Genomic DNA, 27675 nt, shown 5'->3' on the forward strand with positions numbered 1-27675 from the left:
ATAGACACGTGGCAGCCTCAAGATGGAAACTCAACGGAGGGACTTTCTCAGAAATTGTGTGTATTGTGTCTGTATGGTGTGTAAATGTCTGGTGTATGAATATAAGGTGTATGAAGATAATGCACTTTTGGACACAGATTGTGCTGCTTTCACTTTCTGCACTTTTGGACACAGATTGTGCTGCTTTCGCTTTCTCCACAATATCACACTCCTCGTTACGTACACAAGTCACTGAGATACTGCAAGGCTGGTTTATTTCCCACATTTTCAAGAAAAATAATGATTTCCTCCTGCAGAGAACACACTCGTCGCCTTTATCCGTGAAATTTAACATGGAACGCCACTACCACAGCTGTTAAGCAGTCACGCCAAAATCTATCGCGACATAGCAGTGATCTGCAGCGCTGTGGCGCGCCACGGCGTTAAAGTTATATGACGTTAAAGCGACATGACGGTAAAACCACGCCACTTGCAGAGCACAGGGGTTGCGCAGCAGGGACTCGCAGCCCGCCTCGTCCCACCCAGGGCCAGGCTCGCCCTGCCGGGGTCCCGCAGCCCCCTGCCCACCCTCGGGGCAGCGCTGCGGTGACGGCCGCGCACAAGGCCCGCAGGACCCCCCACGTTCCGCCCCTTCCCTCTGGAACTACAATCCCCACCACGCCACGCGCCGCCTACAGCTCCCGAAATGCCGCGCGGCAAGCCGCCGCCGTGAGCCGCCCGGCGCTGCCTTGGCGGGGCATGACGGGACTTGTAGTCCGCGCGCCGCCCCGCGCCTTCTTCCTCCTCCTAAGCTCAGGTACCGAGCCGCGAGCCCGCCTCCCCGGCACCCGGGGCGGGGCGGGGCGGGGCGGGGCCGGGCCGAGCCGAGCCGAGCGGGGCGGCGGCGGCGGGAGGCGAGCGGGTGAGCGGGGCGGGGGGCGGCCGGCAGCGGGGGTACGGCGGCGCTGAGGCGGTTGGGGGCCCGCGGCGGTTAGTTTGGGGCGGGGGGGGGCGGCCTGGGTCCCCGTGAGGGGTTGTGAGGGGGGAGGTGGGGGCCGTAGGTGAGCCGAGCCGGCACCGAGTCGTCGTGGGGTGGTTGGTTGGTTGGTCTGTTTTGGAGTTGTAAAGGCGAACACAGCAAGAAGTTTCTTTAATTTTTCGCTGTAGTTCTTAAGGAAACAGTGTGCCGTAGTGCTTAAATCCTAAAAACAGGGGTCACCCGGGCTTGGTCGCCCAGGCAGAGACCTGCTGACTGTAACCGAGTGGTATCGCGTAGCCGAAACTCTTCTAAATCCCATTACAAGCCTTAAATAAGGCTTGTTCTGTTTTATGATCTGTTATCCTTGAATTGGGTGGCCTACGTGTTTCTCCCTGAGCCTAAAAGCCATTAGCTTTTAAAAGGGGTTGGAATTGCAACAGCTTCAAATTGGAGGCAAAGCCTTTTAAGTGGTTTTGTTGTAGCCTTCTCGCCTCACCTACAAAAAGGGAGGCGAGCGCTGTAAACACCCAGCAGGGTACGTTGCTGTCAGGCCGTCCTGTGGCATGTGACGGCAGGGCTCCTGGGACTCCGTCCTATCCTGTTTCACGCTTAGCAGTCAAGTCCAGCAAATGTTGTCACCTTTTTATTTCATTCTTAATTTGCAGTTGGGGATCAGACTGAACCAAACACGGGTTCTGAACAGGGAGCAAATTTCTTATTAACGAGTAAGGTAGTTAAGTACTTAGACAAGAAAGAGAGCGTGACAGCTGGTTTATATTATAGATGTCACGAGTGATCTGTTTATTTGGAAAGTTGGTGGGGTGCGATCGTTCCTCTGGTTTAACCCAGCGGTGTGAGCCCAGGCTGCTGTGAAGCTTGAATAGTGCCCACCTAAATCTTCATTCCTTGTTGCAATGATGTGAGCAAGGAGCACTGTGACTTGTCCTAAAGTATCTCATTAAATTGCTTTCTGTTTCTTCTGTGACGTGAATTGGCAGTAAGCCTCTATATACATAGAAGAACTTAAGACCTGGAGTTGTGACCCTCTTTTGAGCATTGTGCCATTTTCACAGGTTTAACCTTTATGAAGTGTATATTAATGTGATTTTACACCCTGTTGCAATTCATAACAAATATTTTAGATATCTGGAGTGTTTGATACTTTTACAGTTTAAGATGAATTTGCATATGCATATAAGTATGGTAAGTTCTGATTTAATATCCTTCTATGTTTTCTGTTTCCTTGAAAAACATATATCGTATTAAATGACATGGCATGCCGTTAGCTCACTTGACCGGATGCTTCCATTGCTCAAAGAATACTCTTCTGTTACTCTTCAGAGTTATAGGAACATGGGTGAGATACTGATAGTATCAGCTCCTTTTATTTAACTATGGGTGTGTATACTGTGAGCTTGAGCAAAGAATGACTTTCACAAGCAAATGTTGGGATTGTCACCCTTTAGTATGAACTGGCTTACAATTTGGGATGGTCTTAAAGTGTACAGAAGAAAATAAAACCAAAAATGCACTCTGGGAGCAGACCTAACGCAGTCCAGCTACAAACAAACATTCAGTGTCAATGGTACCAAGTTATAGCTAGTCTGAAATAAAAGTTGCTGAAGCTTGTGTAGCGTGGATGTAGGATTCTTAATACCAGGTGCTTTGCACTACAGATCCTTTCATGTTAATCCTTTCAGTAACGTGTGCGTGCATTTCAGGGTGTTAGTAAGTTCAAGGTAGTTAGTTCTTGACTGGCATTTCACTTTAAAGAAGGGAGTTCTTCTAGAAAAGGCACTGTCCAGAAGCCATTGTAACATGAAAATGTCTTTTTTAACAACAGTGACAAAAAGACAAAGTGCTGAAAAGCACAGGCTTTTTTCCTTCACCAAGTTCTGAGAATTCCTGGGTGAATATTACAGGTTCCCTGAGGTGTGGGCTTATTTTCCTTTGTTTTGATTCGTAATGTGTTTGTTTAGACTCATAAATCAGCAGGAGATAATACTAATACTAAATACTAATTTATTTATTTACAAGTCCTTTGATTTGTTGTAAACCTTATACTCAGCTGTATTCTTCTGTTTATGGGGATTTAATCCCACACGTCCCAGGAACATCATTGGGTAGGGCATTCTTTAAAGGGATGCTTTCAGTTCCTCATGCTGGTAACATTTACTGGAGCCAGGTGTTATGTTGTTCAGTATTTTATATGGGCTACTGTAGTGCTAGAGAAATCTGCCTGAGAAAACATCACATCTTGATATTTCTGCCTGTCTTAAAAATCAAAGCAAAGTTAATTTGAGGCAGAAGGCAGATTTGCTTACTGAGATCCAGGTGGACAAAAGGGATTTAGATCATAGTCTTGCTAGTGGAGAATGTCATTTTCAAGACAGGTGTGACTTGCGTCTTTCCAGCTGTGCGATGCTGAAGCACGTCAGCCATCTGATCTGTGGAGTTAAGTCACGCAGCCAAGCGCAGGACTGTGCTGCAATAGGAGCTGCTGGATAGTCCAAATCCTGCACCTGACCAGCAAAGTAAACCAGGAGTGTTTTATGACACTGGCGTTTCTGTTTTCTCAGATGCAGCTGGTTGTCCAGCCTCACTCCACGGTGAAGCAGTTACTTTTGCAGAGCTGCTGCCAGTTTGAAACAGCTTCTTTAGGTCATCTTCCCTGAGTTTTCACACACAGAGAGCATGTGAAGCCTTCACCTATGTTCCTGAAGGGCTCAGGAAATTTGTTTGTTGGTTTGTTTTCCCCGAATGAGTTCTTCCAGGAGCATTTTTCAGCCTTTCTTTTTGATACTGGTTCATTTTGTATTTATTTACTTATTGATGTTCTCTAATATTTATTTAAAAGAAGAGAATGAAAACTTCACCCTGGCAATTAAAAAACTCATTTGGTTTTTGCTTCAGTAGATGATTGATTGTATATATGGTATGAATCAGGCTGACAGTTTCCCATTTCACAGCCGCCTGCAGCTTCATGGTTGATTGGTGTACTTGTGGGTGAAATGGGTGGTGACTCAAATCCCATTAATCCAAAGAGATAGCATCTCGTTTGCATCTTGTAAGAACACTCCTTTTGGTATGAGATGATGGTGCTTTTTTGGCAGGTTGAGCCTGTTGTTTTATTTTTTTTTTTAGAAACATACATACGTGTACACAAAAGATTAATTTTAGCTTGAAATGATTTTCTTGTAGAACAATATCAAATCTTTGATTCACCGTCTTTGCTTGAACTTTTTTTTCCATTTTAATCTCCTGAAATGGAAAACTAGTTACTAGTACAACACTGCTTTTGATGTACATGCGTGTAAAACTTAATTGCCATAGTTCAAGCTACAGAAAGCGTGCCCAGTTATTACAGATATCTGCACCATTATATGCAAAAGTTGTTTTGAAAAAAAATATTTTGCTTTGAAAACAGATGCATCATACTTCAGTGAATATATATATATATATAGGATATGCAAATATGTTTTCTCACCCATGTTGTTTACTGTTTTCTTGTTGCTCATGTCATGCATAATATTGCCTGCATGTATGGCTCATGGACATTGTACAGAAACAATCCTGAGAAGGGCTTTTCTACTCTTTGTCCTAAACAGCCACTAAACCTCCACGAACTTTTTAGGTTATGCCTAAAAGTTCCTTACCTTTTCAAGAAAATTTTTTACTTATCTCATAAAGGAAAAAGTATTTCTCTTTCATAATCTCACTTTCCATCATTTTTATTTTAATAGTTGTGAAAAGCAGAGAACTCCTGAAGAGCTATCTCTGGAACTGTAGAGATAATTTGAAAGCAGTATTTTATATGAAGCAAAATTCTTTGTGAAAATGTTTACCAATCAATATTGCTATTTACTATCCCAGTATGGATACAAATTCTTCTAAAGCAGTATCTTAGTGTTTCTTTCATTTAATAAATAAATAAATAAAGCTTTTTTTTTTTCTGACCTTCACTGCAGGTGCTGTTTTTGAAAAGAAGAGAAAGCATGGCATATATACTGAACAAACCTTAAACTCTTGGACCTGAAACTGAGTGTTTTTTCCGTGAAGGATGGCAACACCATACGTTCCTGTTCCTATTCCTATTGGAAGCTCATCATCCAGCTTTACAAACAGAAACCAAAGACGTTCTTCTTTTGGGAGCATCTCAACAAGTTCCAGCTCCTCAAAAGGACAGCTAGAGGACTCTGCCGTTGGTAGTTTTAAAAAGATGAGCGTGCCTGACCAGATTGGTTCTGCGTCATCTGTGTGTAGTAGTCCACTTGTTAGGACTAAATTTACAGGTATGGATACATCCATAGAATACTGTACTCAGCCCGTAGAAGAAATAGAGCAGAATACAGATTCCAGGAGCTGGGAGGATCGACCGTCCACGCCTACTATATTGGGCTATGAGGTGATGGAGGAAAGGGCAAAATTCACTGTAAGTTTTTGGGATGGTATAGTTCATTCTGTAATGACAAGATAATCACTGAACGTGCTTTGCATTCTTTTTCACTAATTAATCTTGCGGGGATGTTGGAGCACTGCACAAACACTAGTCTTGTTTCAGAGTTCTGCAGCCTGACAGGAAAATATCAGGAAAATATCTCTCCCACTATGCAGGTGGAAAAAACAGCCTCAGAAACAGTCTTTCATGTAACTGTGTATGTGGAATGGAAGTGTTTCATTGTACTTCAGGTGTCAAGTATATCTGCTCAAAAAGTCAGAAATCTTGCAAAGTTGCCATTTCTTGTGAAATTGAACTTCTAGAAGTTCTGGATCATTAAACATCTCAAAATGTAGTCTTGTATTTGAAATTAATGATAAAACAACCTGGTATTATTTACCTTTTACAGTTACTAGTAACATACAACAATTGCATTAAAGTACAAACGTTCACAGCTTCTTGCATCGTTAGGTTTAGTTTCTAATTACTGGAAATCTTCTGTAGATGTAGTTCTGAATACATCAGAGTGAGATATCACATGGAGTATCTTATGACAGAACACCAGCTAAACTGATTTGTATTGATTTTTCTGAAAATGTTCAGTAGCTGGCAATTCAGATTTTTGACAAGCCATAAATATATTAAAGCCTTTGTGCACTTGTTTTTGTGGGACTGGTTGAAACATTTCTAAGAGATTATTAGGCAATGCTTGTGGGACTGATGGAAGTTGTTTGCTCTTCTGAAGGAACGTAATTAATTAATGTTTGTCACAAATAGGTAGAAAGGAGGAAATAGCAGACAAACGTTTTTTTTCCTGTTTTCTTTTAGATAGGTATGTGTGGAAGCTAATAACTTGATCTTTCAAATACTAGTAAAATCATCAAGTTCTTCTTGCAAAGAATTAAATAACTTTGCTTTTTAATTACGTGATAATGATGGACTTGCCATAAGGTTTTCAATTTCTAACATCTTCATGCATGGTAGCATAAGAGCCAAATTTTTGTGACATATAGATGAGAAGATTCCTTTTTAAACAATACATTCAAAAATAAGACAATGAGTAGTATTGTTAAGATGACACAGTTTAATCTGAAAATATGCCAAGGCTTAATCAACTGTGCACGTAGGATGTGCTTCAGCCGCACTGAAATTAAGGAGTCAAAGTTGTCACTGAATTTAGAAGTCCAGGTTACAGAACAAATGAAGCATTCTTCATGGTTAAACTGCTTGGGTGCATTTTTGTTCTTTCTTAATTCACTTCTGTTGCTTTTTTTTGTTTCTGAAAGCATGTAATTAACTGTTTATGTTTTCAGTTGCATGCTGAAAATAAGCGTGCTATTGTGCATTAAAACTAGTAAGTCATTAGTGCTAGAAATTTTGGTTGCTTCCATAATGCAAAAATCAATGAGATGGAAGGCAGTGGAAATTAAATTGAAACCACCAGTAGAAGTTAGAGAGGAGACTCATTTGCTAAAGGGCTTTTTGTTGTTGCAATTTTTGTTTGTTTTTTAACTGTTTGTTAATGTCATACTTCTCAAAACTGTGAATCTGAATTGCTCCAGCTGGGTGATGGGCAAATGTAAAAAGTTAAATGTTAGTGTATGTTGGAGTGCCTAGCTGCTGAAACATGGGGAGGAAAATGCTAGGTTAAAAAACATCACCGCCTGTAAGCAGATGATCTCAAATTTGTTAACAACCCTGAATTGTTCAGTTATCATTTCTAGGTGGTTTAAGTAAAAAGCGATGAGATGCTGAATCAGCTAAAAAGTTGTTACTGAATACTGCATATTTTCATTGAATATCTTGTCCTTGTGGAATAAGGTGATTAAGGATTAACTGAAATTACTTCACTCTGTTGACATTGTAGTTTTACCCAAAAAATTGTGTGAAGGAACTGACAATTGGTTTTGTAATAGCCGAGTCCTGTTTGTTTATTAATTACAAATCTTGAAAGGAAGCCTTTTTTTGGCAAGAAAACCAGAAATGTTTGATTCAGGTTAACTGTATTTTCTTAGTCAGTAATCACGAGCTGATTGTGCTTTTTATTACAATTATGTACACATAACTTGAAAAGAATTTTTTTACGTTGTCTAATATTTATTTAGCTGCTCAAAGCAAGGGCCAGACTAGCTGTTTGGTGGGGTTTTGTTTGCTTGTTTTTTATGTGCATTTATAAACAATGTATTTGCAGAACTTTTAGTTGAACATCCTGTAAATCAGAAAAACTACTGCAAAGCCGCTTGTTCTGTGTACTAGCAATATTCTGTGTTTTTCCTGTGTACTAGCAATAAGTCTTCACAATTTTATTTAGCAGTTACGCTTCGTGTAATTTTTGTAACATAAGTGTTTATACTCTTGCTACGACAGGAAAGCTAAAACATTTGGGCAAGCACAGAAAATGCAAGAAAAAAAGAGTTACCTTTTCATGCTATCTTTGGAGGCATCTCTTACAGAATAAATTGAAAAGCTAATAACCTTTTGCTCATGACTGCAATAGTGCCTCTACCATAGTCCATGACGTCTGCATATGCTGCTGCTTGAAAGTAGAGTTCTGTGTTTAAAAAGTAGATAAGAGAAGTATTTGCTCAAGGAATGCTTTTCTTTTTCACTGTAGTTATGTGTAGCCTGTGTAATGTATTAAACTGCAAGCAGTTACAAGATTTTAAAGAAGAAATGTTGAAAATGGTTAAGTGTCTGGTGTACAGAAGCTGGGTAGCTGTGTGGCTGTATGTTGGGACTGCAACAAGAAAAATATATTTATTAGTTAACCTGCTGTGGAAAAAAATGAAAGATTTTATGAAACAGATTAGAAAGTGTTTAAAAAGTAATTAAGTGAAATGTCTATCATTACAATTCCAATAAATACCTCTTTCTTCCTTGTATTTTATCAGTTTTAATTAGAGAACACCTTCTGGAAAAGCTAATCCAGAGCAAGTGCAAAGTCATTTTCCTTATGTTGGAAAAAGTAAGGTTGTGACATGAGAATTCTTTTTCCTAGACATGGTTTAATATTTTCTGGATAAAGTTGTGTTTGTTAGATTCATTGCGTTTAATTATTAATCTGTTTGATTTGTAGATCGCCCTTCTAAAGGGTCTTTTGTTATTATCCATTGGCTTTTAAACAGTGTTAACTGCTGTGCTGCTGTTTTGCTAAATCTGTTTCTAAGGTTCCATTACTTTAGTTCTACAGTGCTAGTATCATAATTCTGACACTGCTAACACAGGAAGTGGTCATAGTTCCTGTCTTTCTAGGCAGAGTAATGTTCACGATAAATGGACCAAAGCAGCATCTTATTTTTATCCTGAGTCACTTTTGCTTGTGAGTCAAGTCAGATGAGACCTTGTCAAATAATACAACACTCAGTAAGTGATTATTACAGTCATCTTAAAGGCAGATTGGCTTTAAGGATTATGAAGTAAAACGATAATTCAGCAATAGTTAAAGTAGGTCACTTACCTCTTTGATAGCTGAGACTATAGAAGAAAGCTGATAGCTTTCTTCTTTCTGGAGAAGAAATCAAGATGCAGTTTCACAAACCATTTCTTTCAGACAGAAAGTAGTTAAAGATATTAGGGGATTATGGAAAGTCCTTTTATAAATCTGAAATTCATTCATAATGTTTATACTGATCATTTTTTTTCCTGAGAGTTCTTTTTCATTAAGAAGTAAAGGGTAATTACAGCCTTACAGCCAATGCATTTTGAAGTTCTGCATGTTTTTCTGATAGTCCTGTTTTTCCACACAGGTGTACAAAATACTAGTAAAAAGAAGTCCAGAGGAAAGCTGGGTGGTTTTCAGACGGTACACTGATTTCTCCAGGCTTAATGACAAGGTGAGAACTACACATTGGTAAATTCTCATCTGACTTACTTTACTCTTATTTCATGTTTTGTTTTCATTGTCTTACTTTTTTTTTGTCACTTGTTTTCTTTCCTTGCTTCTTCACTGCACATAACATATACTGTCTTAATGAAAGACAAACAGTATCTCATTTTTGCGAAGACTACATATGTGAATAGACATACAAACATATATGACACATAAACATACATTTAGCGTAAAGAAGACATTTTTTTCATCTCCGTCTGTTAGTGTACTTCATACTTTATATTTAATTTCCTTTATTGGATGGATTAGAAATAACATTCACTAGTTGCATCCCCTGTGTGGAAAAAGAACTAGGAGCTTGTATACTTTTGCAGGAATGATCCAATAATTATTTATTCTTCATCAGTGCAACAAACTTTTTTCTAGAGGCACAGGCTGATAAAACTGAAGTTTAATGAATACTGAAAGTTCTAATTATGTTGGTCAGTTTTCAGTTGGTTTTAGTGTCTTAATTGTGAAATACTATATCAGATCTTTAAAGCTGAAGATACAGACTCCTATTAAAAAGTTCTGGGTGAGCAACATTAATTTTTTTACAACATTCAAAAAAGTAAAAAAATTCTATAAAAAGCAAAAAGTCTTTGAATTGGTAAATAATGTTTAGTAATCTCAGTTACTATTATCTATATAGAGCAAAAAAGCAGAAGAAACAAATAACTACCATCTTTCTTGAGGTTGGTGGCAAATTATTTTTTCCCTGAAATTATATTAGAAGCTTGGCATTAAATGACAGCAGAATTAATAACTGATTGCTATGAGAATCCTGATTTGAAGTATTAACTGAGGGGGAAGGGCTTTTCAGGAGGACCAGGTAAAGTATATGCCTGACATATATAAGACGTATGTGTATTCAGATGTCCAGACTGAACTGAGAGTTAAACTTCAGCAGTGACTGAAATGAGGAAAAGGTGAAAAGAACTCGGATGTGTGTAGATAAAATCAGAAGGACTAGGTAAAATGAATGCAACTTGGCTAACTAATAGAAGCAGCTAGTGAATTTAGTAATATCATTCTTTATTTGTCCTGACCTCTGTGAGAAATAAATGAGCAAAACAGATAGCAGTAGGACCCTGGAAAGTGTTTTGGACATAACTTCCACTAGTTTCTGAAATATTTTTAGTACAGAGCAGCTAATAAAATAAAACTGAATGGGAGCGAAAGAGCTGAAAACCATGAACTCTCCTTTTAGGAACAAAATAAATAAGTGCAGCAGAAGGTTAAGACTTGAAAAGAATACGTCAATAAGATCAAAAAAAACAAAACATGTACACATAACAGATCAGTACAAGAAGTGTAGTACAAACTTGTAAAGACTAAGGCAGAAATGCTGAGGTGCAAGATAAGCTGTCACAGGAAGCCAAGAGCAATAGGTAAACTTCTATAAATCATTAGAAACAGAAGTAAGGGAAGAAGGCAGGAAAATAAAAAGCCAATACTTGAGAACAAACTGCAGAAAGCAAATGATACAATGAAGACTGAAATACTCTGTCTCTAGCTGTAATAACAAAATCGGAGAGTATGTTGAACGTGACAGAACTTGACATGTTAGGGGCAAAGGCTAAAATTTGGCTAGATATGTAAGTTTTATCTCTTAAGAACATGTAGTGGATCGAAGAAGTATGTGGGAAGTGCTGTTCTCTCCCAAAAACAGTGGGAAGAGAAGCTCTGTCAAGGCTATCACTGTGCCTGGAGAGCTACTGAGCGAAAAATGAAATGACCCATCTTAAGAACAACGAAGTTAGCTAATTTTCCTTGAGACACTGCCTCATGTGACACGCATGAGCTATCACATGACAATGTAGGGGAGAGATGTCTAGAAAAGATGCTGGATCCAAGCAAGAAGCCACACCCAGCATAACTTGTTTGACCCCATGGTTTTTCCTTATGCATCCAAGTAGTGTTCAAGAAAGAACGCCTCAGGACTTGCCATTGAAAATCGGTATGCTGATAGCTGCTAGCTTTCTCATACCGTGTTTGTTCACAGGAGTAATCTTGTGTGTAGGCATACTCTTTCCTCAGAAATAAATGGTGTGATCTACGTAACCAGACAAATGAAGTCATTAAAGCAGAAATCCATCTGCTTGAAAAGCTTTCCCGGCAGTGGTCATCTGTACAACTAAGATAACACAGGAACTCCTTTTGTAATCTTTTCTGAGTTTGGTTCTGTTCAGTATTTCGTTAACTAAGAGGGCTTATGGATCACGAAGGATACTTACGTGTGTCGTATTATATTGGTAGAGATGAAGGAACATTGGATGACCAAAGATAAACTTAAAAATATCAAGAAGAGTCTAATACGAAGATAAAATTCAGTAAGCAAACAGGAAAGTGGGAAGATTTAAATGTACAAATAAGAATCGAGGCTTTGGGAATAAGCCATTCTATAAATAAGAAACTAGTAGTTATTGTGGGCTACAAATTAAATATGCAATTATGTGATTTTTAAAAAAGCATCCTTTGCATGCTATGAGATAGTACTTCTGTAAGCATCTGTGACCCACTTGTGGTTATTCTGTTAAACTGTAGGGAGATTCTAGCTGGAATACAGTATCTCTTTTTAACTGAACCACCCGGTACCTCTTCCAAGAGTCTATAAAAAGTAATTAAAAAATACAAAAATAAAGCTTATTGTCAGAAAGCTAAAATTTTTCCATGCAAGAATCAAGATTGCAAGTGAAGAATTATTTTGGAGCTCTGCAAACATGGAACACTAAACTGTTTTCAAGACAGTTTGTGGAATTCCTATCACTGGAAGATACATATGAATGAATTTGCTTTATATGCCAGTATCTCTGGCGGAAATTTCTTTGATCCCGTCTTCACAAAACAGTTAAACTGTTCTTGAGGCAATTGAGGGAAAGCTATTTTTGTAAAAAGCTGTTTGCTTTTTCTGTTGATTCTAAATCCTGCTTGAGGTTTGTGTCTGAAGCATGCCTTCTAAGAAAGGGCATCTAGAAATTTTCTTTTAAAGTTTTAATGTTTTTTGGTTTTCATGCATATTAGAAAAATAGGTAACAGGCAGGCTTGGATGGCTCAATCGTTATATAAATTTCATCTTCCACTCACTCGCATATTTCAATTTTGAATTCACAGAAAAACTCTAGATATTTCTGCCGTTTTAGTAAAGATCATTAAAAATAAAGTAAGCCAAAAATATACTTTTGCGTGTCTCAGTACTAAGGATTATGCCACATCCATGCATATTGAAACTTTAATATTCTCCATGTAAAAAGAGCTACTCTTTACTAGAAGGATCCCATGCATATGTCATCATTCATTCTTAAAGTCCTCAAGAAAAGATGAGTTGCAGAGTTACAGGTCTGTAGTGAGCTTTATATATTTTATTTATGTAGTATTTGCTATCCCTGCATACAATAGAAGAAGCACCACTGAAATGCTTACTCATTTGCTACTTTTTACTTACGTAGTTTTCTTACATTTACTGACTCAAAGACATTACATAACAAAGCAAAGCTTTTCAGTCCTGTTTTTTATAGACTAAATTTGAGAGGTCATTTGATTGCCTAAGGTAAAGTGACAGAACTGTGCCCAAAACTTATACTGTATATAATTTAAATTTATTTACTGTTGTGGAACTTACCTAGTGCTTGAACTTAACAGAAGACAGAAGGAACCTGTGATTCTCAATAAAGTCAATGCCTTTATCAGATTCAGTATTTCATATAGACTTTTTATTTTCATTCATCTTTGATTTCTATTTTAGTTAAAAGATATGTTTCCAGGCTTTCGATTGGCCCTTCCACCAAAGCGCTGGTTCAAGGATAATTATAATCCTGACTTCTTGGAAGATCGACAGTTGGGACTACAAGCATTTCTCCAGAACCTAGTAGCTCACAAAGATATTGCTAACTGGTATGTGATTAAATTTTCCTATGCATTTGGTTTTTTGTGTTCCAACCCGTCATATAGGCTACTAGATTCTAACAATGTATCATTGAGCTACAAAGTAATGGATTTTTGTTAACATTGATGTTGTTCATAATATTAATTATTTGGTTTCCTATTAATTTAATCACATTTTAATCTAAGCAAAAAACAGGAGTTGCACATAGTTAACTGAAAACTATACTGAGATTAAGTGTTAGGCTTGCACAGTGCTAAGTACCTACACTGTTATGCAATAAATTCTTAAAATGTGCATTAAAGTTTTTTAATTTACATTACATGATAGTAATAGAAATACCTTTACGGATTGCTTTACATGAGTAAATGTAAATGACAAAACAAAAAAAAAAAGATGTAAGAAGAGTCTAAAAATCATAATGTGTTTAAGCAACAAAGTGCAGAGGTCTCTTTGAACAATGTTATTTTTCATACCAGCTGGAAGATTCTCCCAAAGCTGGAGGATGAGAAGAATATAATTTTGGCAAATGAAATGTAAAATCATATTAATATAGGCCAAAAGAGGAATTTAGTAAGTAAGTTGCTAGAGGCAGAGCAGTTATTTCTGATGTTGGAGAAGGTTTTCAGATTTTAAGTTCTGAGGTTACTGTATCAAAACCATTCTTTGAGGAATCAGTCTGAGGAACTGCCTTTAACTGAAACTTCATTAAAACACGAGGAGTAAAAAACTGTGTAGAGTAAATAGCGTTCCCTTAATTTTAGGTAAACTAAAACATAAAATAGCTAGGCTGTTGTATGAGAGTATCTACTGCCCACATCTATTTTAGGTTTTTGGAAGAATGGCTGTTACTACGTTTGGCACTTTTCATAAGCAATGTGAGTGTCAAGTCTGGGAACTATAGATCAGTAAGTAAGTTTCGCTTGTGGTACTGCTTGTGATTTAAAAAAAATATATATTGTAAGCAGATTAACAAATAATATATGGAAAAGTAATATCTTTTGAAGAGGAAAATCTATCTTACAAGTAGTTAGGAGAGAAATCACATAAAATAGTTGAAAGGTAAGGAAAAAAGGTTTTTGGAAATTTAGGGATATTACATATGGAATCCTGGATCACAGGTCTAGACACCAATGTTCAGAATATCTGGAAGTGAGCAAAGAGATCATGAAGTATTGTGGAAGGATTGTTAGGCACTGAATGACTAACAGATGAAATAACATGTTACAAGTGCAAAATGGCAGTAAGCATATACATACAGAATCACAAACTCAATTGGATTTTACAACATAGAAGTGAACCATTTGCACTGATATAAATAGTTTTCTCAATCAATTCAGTATCCAGAAATAGTCAAAAGGATAAATAAAAATTGATGAAGAGGAACTTGAAAGTAAACAAAAATATACTTTATTGCTGTGGGAATCTGAGTTGCACTTCCACATAGTACAGTAGTAAAACACAGTATTCAGTTTCAAAAGAGGGTCTGCTAGAAATACTGAGAAAACTACAGAAAAACATCCACAGAAAAGTTCAGCTCTACTTAGTCTGTCATCTTGGGAAAGGCTTGGCTAAGCAAGGCACGTGAAATCATCAAGGTGATAGAGAAGGCTGAGTAAACGATGCTAATTTTTCGGATGATTCATAGTCATCTCTCAATAAGTCATGCTACCGGGTGAAGGTTTGTTGTGAGATGTTTGAGACAGGAAACATAAATGGATTCAAACAGAAACTGGTTCAAAACATAAATGGGTTCAATTCAAAACAGAAACATCAACGTCTGTGTTTCTCTGTCAGTAGCTGTTAAACATGATCATCTGGATCAAATATATGGCTGTGAAGGTTAAGAACTTCCTGGTTTTTAAGTTGCACAGTAATAGCTGTGCCAAGAAAAGGAATTCTGTAAATGTCAGTTATGTTACGCTGCTGTGTGGTAAACCAGTGAGCTGGATGGGCTTTTAGTCTTCTTGAATAGTTCTGAAGGGTTTGTGCTGAGCTTCATGTTGTTGCAGCTAGCTAGGTATTTGAGGTAGCTCGTTTATATCTTGATGGTGGTCTATGCTGGATAAAATCGTCTGTAATAATTATAAAAAAATGTTGTGAAGGCAACTCACTCATCAGATGCAGAAGGGAATTTAAATGTTTGTGGAATCTGTTTTTACTTTGATTAATGAGCAGGTAGTTAACTGTAACATGGCTTTGAAGAAAGCCTGGCTCTTGGCTGTGTAAGGCTCTGTATGAAGAATATAAACTCTGAAACGTAAGATACCCTGACAGGATATAATGTTTGTATCAGTGGAAAATCTGGATTCCTCATGATATGATTAAAATTAGATAAATTTGATCTGTCTCATTTCTTATCCACTTACCAGAGAGTAATAGTTACTGTTCAATTATTATTTACACCTTACATGAGCAGTGGTGAGAATCTGACCCTGCTTCCTCTTTTTAAAATCTCACCCTTCTCTGATTTTGCAAATACATCAAACTATATAGGTCATACCAAAAGCGAAGGACCTTTTCTCTTTGAAGAAAAGTCTCTTTCGCTTCTCTTTATGCACTGTATTATCATTGAGGTGTATTGACTGTGAGGAAAATCTGCACTCCAGATAAAGAAGTCATTTTGTGAATCTATTTCTATTTAAAATAGATACACCGAGCGGCTTAAAGATAAAATATTAGCTTGGCATGCAGAGGAGTAAATTTAGAGTCTGCATTCTGCAGATTTCTTATCTTTTGCCTTATATTGAGAATTCAGTGGAAGATCAAATTGAAATCCGCATACAGAGTTTAATGTGTTCAAGAAAATTCCACAAAGTGTCAGAAAGAAGTTTAACCTGCTAAACAAAAGTATCATCAGGCTTTATAAATGACATGGCTCTCCTCTGCCCCCACCCTGTACAAGAAGCAGTTTGAAAGGGAAAACGTGGCTGCTGAGTCTTGTCACAGATCTCTCGTGCAGCACTGTCCTTCCTGCGCCTTCCTGCCCTTTTCAGTACGGGTGTGCGCTGGCGTTGCAGCCTTCATTGAGAAGGATGTCAGCTGGCTTAGCGGCATAAAGGAAAGGAAGCCACGTACAGCAGTCTCTGTTATGTGATGTGGAAGGTTTCTGTGAACTGTCACTCTAGAGACAGAATTTTCTTCTTTTTGCTAAATGAAAGGAAGAGGTATAACACATGGAGGGGAAAGCGGGCTCTCAGAGTAAAGCTAGGCTGCAAGTGAATATTTATGCCATCAGATGGATATGTTAGTAAAAAAAGAAAAAAAATGTTTTCAGTAGTCTTATGTTGCAGTGACCTGTGGCTTTCAGTTTCTTGACGTACAGTGAATCTACAGCTTTCAAGAAGTTTCCAAAGCAATATAAAAAGACAATGTTCTGCCAGCAGCTGTAGGGAGAACAAAAAATGGGTATGGCTTTTCAGAAGTAGATTGTAGATTGAATATTTTTGCACATTTATCTTCTGCATATTTGCTTTTTCATGCATAAACATTACTGTATGTTCTGTCATTCTGATATTACACTTCAAAATAAAATTACTAATGACATGTAGAAATTAAATATTTTAAAATGTTTGAACTGAGCTGTATGAGTCAAGCATGAAGATACTGGAGAGGAATGATGAGCAGAAGTGTTTCCATATAATGAATTCTTCTGCATTAGGCACATGTGAGTTCATTCAGCACAACTTTCATCTTTATGAAAAGAGCAATTCAACCATTAAAAAAATGGGTTTGAGCACCATGGTAGAGAAGGGTCACTTCAAACAAGCTGATGAAACTATCTGGATGGAAAAAAAAAACTTCCTTGAAAATGTGCTTCATATGGCTGAATAACTTTTCAGTTGGTTTGGGATTATTTTTCTAATAATTTAACAGTTTTATCGACTTTTACCATCGATCACTTTCTGAGCTAGTTGGAGAGATAATGTTAGTTTTATTAGTAGAATTTTATTAATTTATGTGGAAGAAAGTTTAGGCTGTGGCTTGCACAAGTCATGGAATGATTTATGTAAGCCAGTGGAGAGGACTTTCAAAAAAAAAAAAAAGAAAAAAAAAATGAAACTTTTCACATACTTTAAGTGGAGAAAGGAATGGATCGTTACTATAGGAGGAATTTTTCATGTTGGTGTAAGGGCTACATGGGTGAAAGTGGATATGAAGACAAAAATTCTCACCAGCCGTTGGCTGAATAAACCCCTGCATCTTCAGATCTGTAAAAAGAAATTGAAACAGGCTTACACAAATCCAGCAACAAAATAAAGGTTCAGTACAGGATGCATTTTAGATCAATACTCTTCAGAGTCATTGTAAAACTGAAAGTGATGTCATAACCAATGTTAGCTGAGAAGTGTCACTTTCCATTCTCCTTGCTGAATCTGAAGCTGTTCGATCAGATTGGTAGCTAGATAGAAGTTTTCTTTCTTGTGTTTGTACTTCGCATTTGCCTCAATTGTAGAGAATGAGAGCAGGGCAGAAAACTTCTTCCTCTTGCCTTCACCTTTCGACTTAGGAGGAAGAGACAGGGAATTAGTTTGGATCCTCTTTTTTTTTTTTTTTTTGGCATTCATTGCAATAAGAAATGATTTAGGGATTTGTAAGTAGTGAGTGCAAGCACAGAATTGCTAATAGATTACTTGGTAATTAATTGTAGTATTCTGAAGATACAGTCTGTGAAGATTTGAAAAAACTGTCCTAAATTGAATACTACCTTTTGTTTGAAAACTTTTCAGTGTACTTGTGCAACTTCTTAGGTTATATTTTAAAAACTGTCCCTAGTTAACACATATCAGTGAGACTTGCTAGTTTATTGACATTATTTTGAATACTTGAGAGTAATACAAGGTTGTATGTTTGCATCCTTAAAGTAATATGACCTTGTATCACCATCTGTAAGTATTGTTGCTTTTTTGTACTTTAAGTAATTCACTCTATTTTATCTGTTAAAGCCTTGCAGTGAGAGAATTTCTTTGTCTGGATGATCCTCCAGGTCCTTTTGATAGTCTAGAAGAGAGCAGGGTAAGTGCTATGTAATATGATAGGCAGTAGAAAGCAGTAGCTGTTGAAACATTGTAAAATATGCTGGGATGTTGCAAATGGAACATTTCCACCCTTTCACAAACATTTGTAAATGTATGTATTTCTAAAACTGACAAGAGTCTGCTGATAGTTGGTGCACACTGATGATCTTTGACTGCTATACCTGATCCCTGTCCCAAGATACAGTCGCTTCCTTTTTGCCCTTATGAATAGTGTATGAAATTTGTTTGTTTGTTTAAAGGCAACTACTAGTGGTAGAAGTAGTCCTGTTCTGAATATAAGTAGAGGTGTTTTTTTAAGGCTTACTCAACACATTGTCACAATGTGTACACCATAAACTTCAAGCCTTGCTGTAAAATATTCTTTCTGTGAGATGTAATGAAGGGAGTAATTGTTACCACTGAAAATAGTATTCTTGCAGATAACTGAGTGGTGGCAAGTAAGTGTCAGGTAGTTTGTAAGGCAGCAGGCTTACAACATGCATGTGAGCACAGTGGACAACTAATAAATACTGTATGCTGCAGTCTGTTTTGTTAGAAGTATGTTTCACTGGCATGCTTAGCTATATGAAGTGTGTCTAGAACTGGTCATCTTAGTTTTCTTACTTGATAAAATAAAAATGCTTCGGAATTGCTTGTACATTGTTAATACTGCAGAATTATGAATGTTAAGTAAAGCTCCTGCAATTAAATTTATATTTTGCATTTTGTTGTTTTGTGTGCAAGTGGGAGTGCTTTGGCTTTTGTTCCATTGCTATGTATGTCTGAATGATTTGGTATATTTTGTGTATTGGACTCCTGTTTGATTTTCTACACGGTTACTTTTCATCTTAAGCAACTTACCATTAAATAGCTAAGATTGAAATTACAGGAATTACTTGTTCAGATAATTAAGATAATTAATGTACCTTCTCTAGAAACTTTAGTCATGCATACTGTGGTGAAGTGTCAGGGATATTCTTTCACCATACAAATTTAGACAAACTATTAAAATAGTTGTGCTGCTGTAGTTAACTGCTGTCCATTAACCATTTCTAGAAATTTATCAGACGTAGCTGTCACGAAATTCTAGTCTCTGGGGTTAGTACATCTTGTTACAGAGTGGTTGGGGTTGGAAGGGACCTCTAGGAGATCACCTAGTCCAAACACCCTGCTTCAACAGGGTCAGCTGCTGCAGGTTGCCCAGGACCAATGTCCAGTCAGGTTTTGAGCATCTCCACAGGCAATGACTTCATGACTTCTCTGGGTAACCTGCTCCAGTTTTTGATCACTTTCACAATGGGAGAGGTTTTTTTTGTTTGTTTGTTTTTAAAAAGTGTTTTCTTGTGTTCAGATTGAATCTCCTCTTTTTTTAAATTTGTGACCATTGCCTCCTGTCAGTGGGCTCTGCTGAGCAGTGTCGCTCGCTCTTCTTCATTCCCTCCTGTCAGGTATTTATACATATTGATAAGATCACATCGAGCCTTCTCTTTCCAGACTGAAGAGTATCAGCTCTCTCAGCCTCTCCTCATGTGAAGGATATTCCAGTCCCTTAATTATCTTTTGATGATGATCTTTGAATCCTGGTCTCTGGGGTCCTGTTGGACACTAAGCTAAAAATCAGCTAGTTCCCTCAACACTCACGGGTGCAAACTGTCAGGCCCCATGGATTTACGTATGTCCGGTTTGTGCTCCGTAACTTGATCCTCTTCTACCAAGGGTAAGTCTGTCTTGCCCTTCTTTGTCTTTTCCTCTGGTCACAGAGGCCTGCATTTCTGAAGACCAGCATTACCGGTCAAAACTGAGGAGCAGATGGCATCAGGTACCTCAACCTGTTCAGTGCCATCTGTCACCAGTTCTCACACTCCATTCAGCAGCAGGTCCACAATTTCCCTAGTCTTCCTTTTGTTGAATATGTACATGTACAGAGTACTTCCTTCTTTCTTTTTACATCCAGATTAAGTTCCAGTTGGGCTTTTACTTTCCTAATTCTTATCAGTGCAAGATCAGAGAGCAGCTCCTTCTGGGTCATCTTTCTATGTTTCCACTGCTTGTGCACTTCCTTGCTCATTCATGCATGTTTCCTGTCACCTTTGCTTGATTTCCTACTTGTCGGGATGAACCTGTCTCGGGCTTGGAGGGGGTAGTCACTGAATATCAATGAGCTCTCCTGGACTCATCTTCTTTCCAGGCTGGTAGCCCATGGATTCTTTCTTCTAAGCAGTTTTTTGAAGAGCTTGAAGTCTGATCTCCTGAAATTTTTAGTTTTTATAAATATTTTATAGAATATTTTTATTTTTTCTGTGAATAGGGAAATTTGTATGTACGTAATACAAAGGTAGAAATTATATAACTTAATGATATTCTTAAGGAGATGATGGCCAACTTTCAGTTAGGCCAGCAGCAACCCAAACAGTTTTACAACATGCACTAGAATTCATTTAATTAGCTTGGATGAAACAGGAGTAATGCTTAATGGAAATGATTGCTAGGGTTCACCTAAAATGCTGCGTGAAGATTGAATTGTGTGTAATGTGTTCTTGGCTCTAGAAGATGTGGATAAAGCTGATTGGTCTTAAATGCTTGTCAACTAAGATAAATTTGCTATCTCTGTCAATAAAAGAAATTAAAACTCAATGCAAAAAAAAAAATAGAAATGGTTATTGGGTTGAAAAACACTGCACTTTTAGGAATGCAGTTGTAGCAGCATTTTTAAGTGAGAATCAGTTAACATCATATAAAATGTTTATATATAGTGAATTCTATGAATTAGTGTTTAGTTGCATGTAATGTTAATCCAAGAGAGCCTCGGTAATGGGTTTCCTTATTTAGCAAGAACATGTAAATTATTAAATCAGAATTGCACATGACTGTTGGTAGGCTCACTTTTACCAGTAGTAGATCACCAGGCTCTGTGGCAACACTTTGATTGTTTCCTGCATTCAGTGAATATTGCACTATATGTTAAGCTCTTCATGTGAAGTCTTGAGACTGCTTACTGTCAAATTCTTCAGGGTGTGCTATATACATGTCATCCTCAGCAGAGTAACGCAAAATACCTGCTATGACTGAGTCAACAGTACTCTTAATATTTCTTTAAGCTTCTTAAAAAAAAAAAAATATATTGGTCTTAGAGTTTTTATGATTGTCATATTTGCAATAGCTATTTGGTTCCCAACTGTAACTTTCTATCTTTATCTGGTATAAGTGAAGAATATTCACTTTTTCTGAATATTTTTAGCATCTCTGTTACTTAGATCTAGGAAACTGACTTCAAAGTTATGTGAAACCAAAGTTTATATGAAGGACAAAGGGAGTAAGTGATTTCAGCTGATGTTCTGTATAGGCAAAAGGTTCAATATTAGGGACTGCATGTCAGAAGAGGGAAACCTCTTTCTCTAAAACCTTTTATTTTATTGTGACACAAACAAAGGATGCAGTAAAGTATTTGTATTGCAATATAGTATAATAAATTCATTGCTCAAAGCAAAGTGTCATGTTTTATTAAAGACAATTTTTTATTTTTTTTAAGTATGTTGCTCTTTATGGTAATCAATACAAAGAAAAGCAGCTACAATTCTGTTGCAGTTTGATATTTCTAAAAGAAAAATCAACAAAGGCAATCCACTGAAGTAAAATTGAAGATGTTCTTAAATCTTTCTTAGGCTTTCTGTGAAACTCTGGAGGAAACAAATTACCGTCTACAAAAAGAACTGCTTGAAAAACAAAGGGAGGTGGAATCACTGAAGAAACTGTTAAATGAAAAACAACTTCATATAGATGCTATTGAAAGAAGAATTAGGTATGTAGAAATTGTAGGACTTCTAGGAGTTTTTTGACATGAAGGCATTTTCTCTGGATAGTCGGAAGCACCAGCTTTAAATGTATTCTTGAAAACAATTTTCCCACATAACTGCACACAAGGCAGTATTTTCAGTAATCTTTCTCTGGCTAAAAGCTTTTGTTCAATACAAATAACTGCAAAAGTGTTGTCCTGTCTTCTCCCTCTAAAGTAACTAGGATTATGTTTGTTAATCCTTTAAATCTTGTAAAGAAAAGGTAAAGATTCTATTCTGCTTTTGAAATGTTGGATATGTGAAGTGCCCTGATAGAGGTGAGAGCAGTGGAAAAATTGCTTTGAGTTACAATATTTCCCCTGTACTCAAAGCTTTGACAGAACATCATGATAAAGCGACTATATGCCTGTTTTAATGTCTAACTTAGTTCTGAATTGCCTGGAATGTTGCCACAGATAGCTTTTAAATATCACTGGAGATTGTCCGTTTCAATCCAAAGAAAAAAATTGGTGGCGTTTCATAGGAGAGCTTCGTGGCGCATGTCTGCTAAATTTTGCAGCAGGTGCAGGGGAGTTAATATTCAGTGTCCTGCTGGGCCTGCTGAGCCAGTCTTTGTGGGGTTTCCTTAGCAAAGGACTAAATTCCCATGGGTGCTTTAGTATGTGTACTTCAATATTGCTTAGGTTGCTAATTCTGGCATTTCCAGGTTGACTAACAAGTTACATTTTTGAATGTATGGTTTAAGTAGGCTAGATTTGGAAAAGGATTTAAATGGAATTGGTGTATTTTATTGAGATTTCTGATACTATATTTAGTTTGTAACTCTACTCCTGAAGACAAGTAACTGAGAGTTTAAAAGATGCTTTTCCTCTTTTTCAAGAAAATCATGATTTAGTACTGACAAAAATGCTGAAATAGCCAATGAAAACTAAGTAACTTGTATTTGGCTAAAACATTGTGGCAAGAAATTTTGTATGATTAAAACTAAAATAAGAAGCCATGAGTAACAAGAAGGGCTTCTCTTCTTTATTGTTTTCCTGGAAGACATGTTTTGTTTCATTGTTCTTTTTTATTTTAATACGGATATACCCTGTCTGTTTTCAAGATGCTTTAACAGTATTGAAAATCAGTCAAGTAGTAGCTGAAGTGCTGATGGAAAATAACACCTGTGATTTTTAGCTGTAAAAGTAAGATACCAAGTAATGCTGTGACTTTGTTTAAAAAACAATAATCAGTTTGTCTGATAGGAATGGAACCCAAAAGGAATGAACATTACCTTTGCCTTGTTGAAATGTTTTGATCTGATGGCCCAACAACAATTAAGCATCTTCTGCCTTTGCACTCTAAAGGCCAGGTGCCTAAAATGTGTGTGAAAAACTGGATGAAGTATCAGACTTACAGGCTTTTACATACCGTGCTGGGTTTGGCCCAAAGATAGACCAGTAATTAATTAGATAATTAATACTGAAGTATTACTTAAAAATCATGTTAAAGGTATGGAAACAATAGTTGTTCAAATATATACATGTATTTTAAAAGTGAATATAGTAAAATTATTTTCAACGTGAAATTGTTTGTAAGACTTTCCAATTCAAGTGATGGATTTCAACACTAAATTTGTTTGTTTTCCATACAGATAAATATTTTGGAAACTAGGGTTCTTTTGGTTTTGTTTTTTGTAGATAATTTTACATGACCAAGTTTCCATTTCTAGTCAGGTTAGTTGGACCATCAGTTTATGTTTCTGTTAAGAAAAAAAGTATTACCTGTCCCTTTAGTAGGAGGTTGTATTACTCTGGCAAACTTGCATCTAAAGTTACAATGGAGAAACTTGTGAAATTGTTGAAGAAATCTTTTTATCATCTTGTCTGTCTGTCTTCTGTGTTTTGGCTTTGTTCCTTCTGCCACTGAAGCAAGATGAACGTGGCGTAGATCATATGCTTCTAATTTCATACCTAAAGTCATAGTCACTTCTCCGGGATCTGAATTATTTTGTACAGCTACCAAATTGAGATACAAGAAGAGGATTGAATTTTGTTTAAATAGTTTAAATAGCTATCCAGTGCAAACCGTGCACCTCTGTAGTAATAAAAAGAATATGGGTCATGTTAGGAGTGAGGTTGATAGGTTCCCAGAAACTGTAAAGTTTAAAATGAAACAAACAGCTTTTTGCTGATGAATGCTTGTTATAAATAGATTGGTGGTACTCTGTTCTTATTTGTTACAGGGATTTATCTTCAGGAAAAATGACTCGTCAAATGTCAGGAGAAGAAAGTGAGTGCAGTGGTGAGGTGGAGTCTTCTGCAGTAGAAGCAGACCAGGGTACCCTGGGTGAGAATGGCTGGTAAATACTATTACTTTACTTAAAATGTGTTTTTAATTTTTCTTAAAGTATGTTTTTAAATGGTTGGTCTTATTCTGCACAGCCGAGGAATTCAGCATTTTTTTTGCACCTCTCTGTAGCTATCCCATGTTTCATAAAGGCCATCAGGATGGATGATTTTAGGTCTTAGATCTAGTGTAAGTGATAAGCTGAACAAGCTTTGTAAATGTTTGGTGGATTGCAGGCATAAAATGACTGTAGAGAGTGCTATTAGTTTCCATTTGACAAAGCTTATTGATCTGTTGTTGCAGCTCAGATAAAGAGAACCATGAGGCATGCTGGAGCGGCTCTCTGCCTGAAAATTCTGTACCAGAAATTGAAGTTGCTGAAGTAGCATATACTGCTGATGAAGAAGAATAGATCAGTAGCATCTGCTGTTATCTGGGAAAGTTTCGTGCTTGGGACATACTCTGTGGGTAGGGGCGTATAGTAGCTGTAAAGAATTTACAGCAAAGAGCAAGAATGCACATATTGAATGTTTACATAAATCCTTACAAATTGTTAACATAAGAAATATACCCAGTGCTGCTTTGAGTTCAGTTTTTATCTAGCCTTTATATATTTAATATATTAAAGTCTAATAAGGGCTAAAATCAGCTAAAAGTTAGATAGTGTACATACACAATTTGGCTTACATTCATAGCTGAGTGGCATAAACTTTAAATCAACAAACACATTTAACTAGCATGTCATACGTTGCCACTGATGTGACACATTCAATGTGTTCATCTGTTTGGTGTTTGTGTTTTCATATTCTTAATAGCCATACGTTAATGATTGTTAAAGTAAAGATGGACTCATCTTACGTTTAATAAGATTGTAGCATATGTTGTTTTTAAATTCTAAAGTTGAAGAATATTTCTCTGGAAATTTTAATGCAATGCAATAGGAAAACTTAACCAAGAGAAAAATACTTACGAAACAACATTATAGTGTGACATTTTAAGAAAAAAAAAAAAAGAAATGGTCATTTTTGCTGAAGGAACTAATATGAGACCCCCAAAACACTGTGTATTTTCATCCCAAGATAGCATGCTGTAATACTTTTAGTTTGATAATGCTGCTTTTAAAACCTGGGATACCTTTGCCATATATCCATGTAACAATAAAATCGGTGAGTTTGCCTTTTACTTGGAATACTACCTCTTATCTTGCTAATGCATTCATGTTTGTTTAAAAATATTCCAGATTATATGGAGATAAATGAAAGACTTGTGAAGAAGCCATATTTTTCTCTGCACAGTTCAGTACTAGATTGAATCTAGTTGCAATGTGTTTTTGTTTCAATATATTGTACATGTGGGGATATCGCTACATGTGTTCTAAAGCCTATTTTTCAAAACATATTGAGACAGGAGATGCACTTTATAATTAAGACTTCATTGTGCCAAGTTCAGTTGGCTAATTGGTTGAGAAAAGGGGAGTTGCAGGGAGAGGATTATGTAGTGCCTTTTTGTATTTTACTTGTTCATTACTGCAGAATTTTGTTACAGTGCTCTTGCTCAGCTTTGTGGAATATTTGATACAGATTGTTTCTGTTCTTCACTTATTTACTGAAAGTGCCTTGTTTTATTCTGCTTTTCCGATAGGAAGAATGCTGTTTTGTTTTAATCCCCCCTCCCATACCACCCACATCGTTGTTTAATGTTGTTAATATGCAGTGTCTTTGTGCTGGAGTTTTCAAAGGGAGCTTTGTACATCAGACTGTGCATACAATGACCTTTATGCAGAACTGTATGAACCTTCCTGGTGAAATAAAACTATGGACAAAACACCTGTCTTCTCTTTTCCATTGTAGAAGAAATGTTTGATGCTTTGTCTGGTAAAAGAATAAAAATATTATTAGAAAGAGACATTTTTTACCTCACATGATTTCGTACAGTTACTCAGCTTTAAGTCTGAGTTCTGTTTGTACCAAAAATTGTTTGCGTGAAAATGAATGAGAATGTTGTAACAAGACACCAAAAAACTTACTGTATTTCTGTTGAAGATTAAAATATAAAAGGAACTAATCTTTTTTATAGTCTACCTGAATCCTCAGAGACGTTGAGTGAACTCAATAAAGTTATGTCACCATATTGAAAATTCACGTTATCTTTTGTCAGATGTCACTTGTATATTTGAGATGGTAATTGAACTGTGTATATTAGTGTTAGCTTTACAACTATAAATGTTTCAAAAAATCTTGAAAAGGTGCTTGGATCGTATATGCTAGGCTGTTCTAAAGTACTGCAGGTAAACACGCAAATCTAGTCACTAAGGATAAAACAACATAAACATCTTACAGTTTAGTCATGAGAAGATAAAGCAATGTGCATTTTGTTGCGCTGCTGTTAAAGCTTATAAGACATTTTGCTGTCTCAAAACATTTATTATCACATATGTAGACATCTCTGGTCAGTTAAAAATCAAGGTTTCCCTAACCTGAGGTGGAAAATGTGATGCTGCTCTGTAGTCTGTCACATCGTTTAGCCTATGTTATTGGTTACTGAATGGTTATCCCAGTAAGGGAAATGCAGAATTCTTTCTTTGAGGTGTGCAATCCATGGCAGCCTCTAACGTTCTGATGGAGATGGCTTCCAAGTCTGTCTTGTACTGATGGCATTTTTTATAATGTCCTATTTCTAGTGCCTCTTCTGGCACTATTTCCCACCCATTTCCTCATGATGTTAGTACAACAGAAGCCAGCTTTCAATCATTTCATTCATTAGAATGTAACAGTGGAATTGTGGTCTTTACAAGGAGCAAAGGAGTGCTCAAGCTGAAACTGCAGCAGAGTGAACTAATTACAAGGGTTGCAAGCAGTAACACTGTTCCATTCCAAAGGTGATTGTCTTAAACTGGGCATTTTATTTTTTGTTACTAAAATTTAATAATCCTGCAGCATTTTTGTTCTTCCACAGCACTTGCAGCCTGCCCACACCACTTCTCTGCTTTTGACTTGTATACTCCCAAATTAATAAAAATGCTGACTGTATTCAGTCAAGAATGAGTCCCTGTAAAACTCCCACTTCATACCTTTCCCACTGTTCCCATGCGTTACTGTGAGTATAATACTCTCATTGAACCAGCTTAAGGAAGGAAGCAAATTCACTACTTCTCCAAATTGCACCTGACAGTTGGAAGACAGAATAGCCTATCCAGTCCGTTTTCCAGTATGCTGCTGTCCTCATCTTTTGGTGTTAAGCATCTCTTTGTTGCTCTGGGGATTCATGGTTGCAGAATAAAGGGGTTCCAGAAGAAAGGGATGTGGAAAGCTAGTGTTCTATGAGTATGTCTGTCCCAAATTGTTTCTACCTTGTAAATCTTCATTAAACTGCAACTGGATTTTTT

General features: G+C 36.9%; 1 protein-coding gene across 3 annotated transcripts; it reads left to right on the forward strand.

Moving 5' to 3' along the window:
• Positions 1-650: 650 nt before the first annotated feature.
• On the forward strand, positions 651-27675 carry SNX16 (sorting nexin 16). Of its 3 annotated transcripts, none has more exons than XM_083826462.1 (8): positions 651-796; positions 4927-5390; positions 9143-9229; positions 13010-13158; positions 18094-18163; positions 21828-21964; positions 24187-24303; positions 24594-27675. In XM_083826462.1, the coding sequence occupies exons 2-8, from the start codon at positions 5019-5021 to the stop codon at positions 24700-24702; spliced, it is 1041 nt and encodes a 346-aa protein (XP_083682588.1). In that variant the 5' UTR covers positions 651-796; positions 4927-5018; the 3' UTR covers positions 24703-27675. The 3 variants fall into 3 exon arrangements, with proteins under 3 accessions (XP_083682588.1, XP_083682586.1, XP_083682587.1); XM_083826460.1 differs by having other exon boundaries at positions 787-901; XM_083826461.1 differs by lacking the exon at positions 651-796 and adding an exon at positions 934-969.

This window comes from Anser anser (assembly GCF_964211835.1).
Source record: "Anser anser genome assembly, chromosome: 2".
NCBI lineage: Eukaryota > Metazoa > Chordata > Aves > Anseriformes > Anatidae > Anser > Anser anser.